Source organism: Montipora capricornis, chromosome 10 (genome assembly GCF_036669925.1).
Source record: "Montipora capricornis isolate CH-2021 chromosome 10, ASM3666992v2, whole genome shotgun sequence".
Taxonomy (NCBI): Eukaryota; Metazoa; Cnidaria; class Anthozoa; order Scleractinia; family Acroporidae; genus Montipora; species Montipora capricornis.
Window position 1 is genome coordinate 70,169,155 of NC_090892.1, and position 4,839 is coordinate 70,173,993.

At 41.3% G+C, this 4,839-nt stretch overlaps 1 protein-coding gene across 1 annotated transcript; it reads right to left on the reverse strand.

Moving 5' to 3' along the window:
- Window positions 1-440: 440 nt before the first annotated feature.
- Window positions 441-941, reverse strand: LOC138021256 (rhodopsin, G0-coupled-like). The gene has a single exon (XM_068868110.1). It carries the CDS (start codon window positions 939-941, stop codon window positions 441-443), a length of 501 nt encoding a protein of 166 aa, XP_068724211.1.
- Between the last annotated feature and the right edge of the window lie 3,898 nt (window positions 942-4,839).

Sequence of the window (4,839 nt, forward strand, 5' to 3'; positions counted from 1 at the left end):
CGATTTCCCCCCCCCCCCCCCCCCCTCCCTTCACGTGAATATGTTGCAAAATTTCGACAGTGTTGAAACCGAGTAGGAACTAGGATTAATTCTCAGGAACACGCTCGAACAAGGAGAAAAATCGGATAGGAAAATTTATGAAGGAAAACTTGGAGTATCTCATTTGCTGTTTTGTTTCAAGTTTTTTCGGAAATAATTAAGTCTGTTCGGAGCTAATCAAAGGGTATCTGGAATCAATTCCGTAAAAAGTATGTTTATTTAAAGCAGACAGCAACATGAGGAACACTTAATATGACAGGCTTGTATTCTTGTTACTCATTTCCGCTATGCTGTTCACAGCACCGTCAGTCCACAGCTCACTGAAATGCTTCCTGACCCTTTCAATGATGGGTCCTTCAAGACAAAGTTAAGTTGGTTAAAAATGAAATATCTGTGCAGAATTATTCAGATGTGTTTTCCGAACTTGCTCGCCCATTTCGGCGGTTTCTTGAGCTGAGTTTACTAAGCACCATATTCGCTTGTTTAGCTTCTGATGATATACTTTGACCCGTGGCCCGTATATAGCGGCCGCTCTCTTGAGATTGCACACGAATGACTGAAGCTCGGACTGCCCTAAGCACCACCCCGTTGTCTGGTAGGTGATATGCTTTAGGTCTTACATCGTAACGTTTTGCGATGACGGGAATCTCTGGGATGACCACATTGCACCTTCGACGTCGCAAAATACGACGCAATGAAGCGCGAAAACTACGGTTCATGATAGCATAAATAATCGGGTTGTAAACGACAGACGCCTTAGCAAACAACTCGGGAATTTCAGCTTCCCAGTTTTCTATCACCGGTTTGCCACTAACTATTGAAACAAGACTGACAAAGCAATATGGCGCCCAACTGAGCATCATGGCAGCCACCGACATGAATGTCATTCGTACAATCTTCATTTTTGAGTTCCGTCGTCTCACTTGGACAGCATCGATACCTCGGGTGAATTGTCGACGAACCACACTGAAAAATAATAATTTTTTAGGACGGTAGTTGGTTAATCGTGACGTTTTTTACTGCTTTAAAGTGAATATACAATGCAATATGAGAGGGAGATCGATTTGGTTGGGTATTCTGGAATCTTTTGGTGTCTTTTCTCCGATGTTTTGTTTGTTCAGTAAACGGATAACAATGGTGTTGTCACAGTAACAACAACAAGAACAAGAGGAAAAATTACAGTAACGGGTATAGTGGTGGTGTAAACAAAGTTAACAGTAAAACTCATTTACCAGAGAATTTTATAGTAGCTCATTGTCATAGCCGTTAGTGGAAGGAAAAAGCCAAATGCAATAAGGAGGAGAGTATAAGCTTTATCCGCAGCTGTTTGCCCCGCCCAGTTTGGGCTGCAGCTGAGTTTGGAAGCGGAGATAACAAATTTATTCCAACCCAGCAGCGGTGGTAGCATACAGATGCCGCCATATAACCAGGCAGCACAAATCAAAAAAGCAACTTGACGACGTGAAAGGTTAAAGGCTCCATCCACACACTTAAGGCCACGGTAAGTTACCATCCCCATTTCCGTTAAGGTAAATATACATGTTAAACCAACTATGCCGTTTACAAATCCTCTCCAGTTGCAATGCGAGTTAATCTGTTGTTCCCAATTGATATTAGCGTGAACTTGTACGGGATATCCAAATAAAATTATAACAAGATCAGCTACTGCGAGATTGATCATCAGAGGAGTAACATTTTTCCCTCGGTGTTCGCGTTCTTTCAAAACTAGAATAGTCAATAGATTTCCCAAAAAACCAATTGTCAGGATAAAAACCATTACGACAACATATGCGATGTATGATCCCTTGTTAGAACGAAATGGTTCCTGGTCAAGCATCTTTGGGTGCAGAGGGCAAGGATAGCCTCATTCACCACCGAGACCTAGAAAAATTAAAAGCAGTTAAGTACAAATGATCCCAAGTCATTTGGGAGAATTAATTATTCTAGCCCTTTTTGAAATCTCCTGCCTTAATTAAACCTTGGGGGCCATATACCATGGCCAAAGACAAAGCAAACATTGAAGTCTCACGGGATTTCATTTTTAATACCGGTGAATATACATAAAAAAAATATCTCCATTGTGATTGGTTAATTCAGGTAACAGTGCAGGAAAGAGGTAATTCAGAGCAAAAGAGGTAACATAACAACCATTCTAATTGGTCAATTTTCAAAGAAAGCCACAGATAGCCAATCAAATGTTAGCCCTGGCTGGCGCAATTTTCGCGTGTGATTACGTGTACGTGTGCGTTGCTTTTCCTTACGACAGGATTTCTCGTTTTTTTTATGTCCATTATTTGTAAATAATCACATGGTTTTTCTCCAGCAATTTGGAGTTAATAAGCACTCATAAGTTTTCTCAAAGACTACAAATTGTACTCGCCATATGGGCTCTTGCAATTTTTTCGTCTTTGAAAACATTTACTCGTGCTCATTTATTTGAAACTGCACTCGAAATCACCCATGAATGTAACTATAGATGTAACACCTAACAAAAATAATGTAATAACAATCAATTCTTACACAAACATCTTACGGGCAATCAGATTGGTAATTCAGAATTGGCTTTTAAAAAGTGCGCAGTTCACTACATGGAACATTTGGGGAATGCAGACCTCACAACTATACGGCCTTCATTCAGGGTCACGGGAATGGAAAAATGGCAATATCCTGTTTTTAAGGTCATCTTGCGTTGCCAAACCTCAGGTGCTGATTTGATGTCAAATTGCATTTCTTTCCATCGATATCCGCCAAAAGGAGTATTAAAACTTGTCAAAAATCTTGAGCTGTCATCTAAAGCGACCTGCCAAAAGCCATTCTTATAGCATCCAGAACCGTAAATACCTTTGCGTTTATTTGGCCTTGTCGCAACATCAATTTTTGGCATAAAGCAATGCTCGGCTTTGATTGCTTTGTTAAGGAGTCTTGAGTCTAGGCAAACTCGAAGCTTCCCTGGCTTGTACACGAATAACCATGCTTGACATCCAGTCGGTTGCCTTTGCAACTGGAGCTGAAATGTCATCTTTGGCCCGTTGATCGAGGTGCTCCTTAAGTTGGGCGCAAAATGAAACTGCAACTTTCCTTGGGAGGTGGATTACCGGTTTAACACTGAGTAGGTTCCTCGGTTTTAAGGAACCAAGGCCATCAAAAACGTCTTGGCATTATTTAGTTATTTCGTCTTTGGCACCTAATGTTGTGACATCTTTACTGGGAAATGACATAATTGCTAGGTCCTTGCTACAAGTTCGCAAGCTCAGTAAAGGACTAATTTACATCCAAGTGAACGACAATGATCCGCCGATCGAGTATTTCTTTCCTCTAAGATCTTTACCGGACTGAAGATCAGTAGACGTGGCCATTCCTATATATATTCTTGTTTCTCCATAGGTATCGATATAGGCAAATCGATATATCGATATAGGTATCGATATAGGCGAATGGAGTCCGCCTTGAGCTTCTCTCCATTTTGGTCTCCTTTCTCACGAACGTACTCTTTGAAGGGCAGGTTTAGTCCGTGTCAACATACCAGTTATCTGGCTCATGCACAGGAATTGCACAATTTCAGTTATTATATTTGATCATCTTGCTCTGTGCACTTGCCCATTCTGCGTAAATTTCGTCATATTCTTTCTGGTTGTCTTGCAGCTTACAGAGATAAACAGTATATTGAGAAGTGGTTTCTCAACTTCTACTGGCCTTGCCCCAATTTCACTCGTTATATTTGATCATCTTCCCCTGTGCACATGCCGAGTTACCGTAAATTTCGTCATATTCTTTCTGGCTGTCTTGCAGCTTCCAAAGATAAACAGCATATTGAGAAGTGGTTTCTCAACTTGTACTTGCCTTGCCCCAAGCAGGACAATTTTTCTTTCTCAAAATTCATGAATTCTTGAACGGAACTTGCATCTCACACTAGTAGGTTTAGTTACCTGTGCTGTCACACAGGGATAAGGGTAGTGATTGATTATTTATGGTATATGGTTGGCTGGAAAGATCTGGTTTGGCGAGAAAATCAGCAAATTATAACTGGGTTGGGGGAAACGCCGTTACCCAAAGAAATCGAAGTTGCACTATCTTGGTGATGGGCTCCTGTTCCTATCCAAATCACTTAGCAAATCAGTTAGCAAATTGTGACAAATGCAACTTCATCCCGGGCAAATAAAGCGAATTTTTCATTTATTGAATTATATTTTGAGTAAATGTCTTGACTATCCGAGTCGATTGAAAAGAGAGGAGGAGTATCGGATGGTCTTTGTGAGCATTTGCGAGCATGCAAACGGTGTGTTTACCTTTGCGAGCACGAGCAGTGGTCAAGTTTTCTTGCAAGCAGCGAGCACTTGAGAAAATAAAAATGGCAAGTAGCGAGCGCTTTAGACAAATAACAGGTGGTGAGCAGCGAGCTCTTTGCCCGAGTACTTCGTAAATTTTCCGCTAGCCGGAATCTCTCTTACACCAAAACAGAACAATAGGTGCAAAAACCAATCCCAGCAGCTTACAGCCAATTGTGCCCTTCTTGATGCCAAATTACGTCACGGAGCTTCACGTGAGTCAGTGGGTGAACGGTCAAGAATTTCAAGAGCTCTCAAATCTCGCAAAGAGATCTACTAGATCCAAAGCCCGCGATCTAAAGTTTTCGATCTCTTTCTATTATCGTAAATATACACACAACTTAAGCAGTTGTGAAATTAAAGCCTGAAAGAAATTCAGGCTTGAAAAGGATCAGGGATCTGTTTCTCGAAAGTCCCGAAAACTCATCGGGCCCGCCGACACCATTTGCAGAACTGCCAACCGCTTGTTGACGAC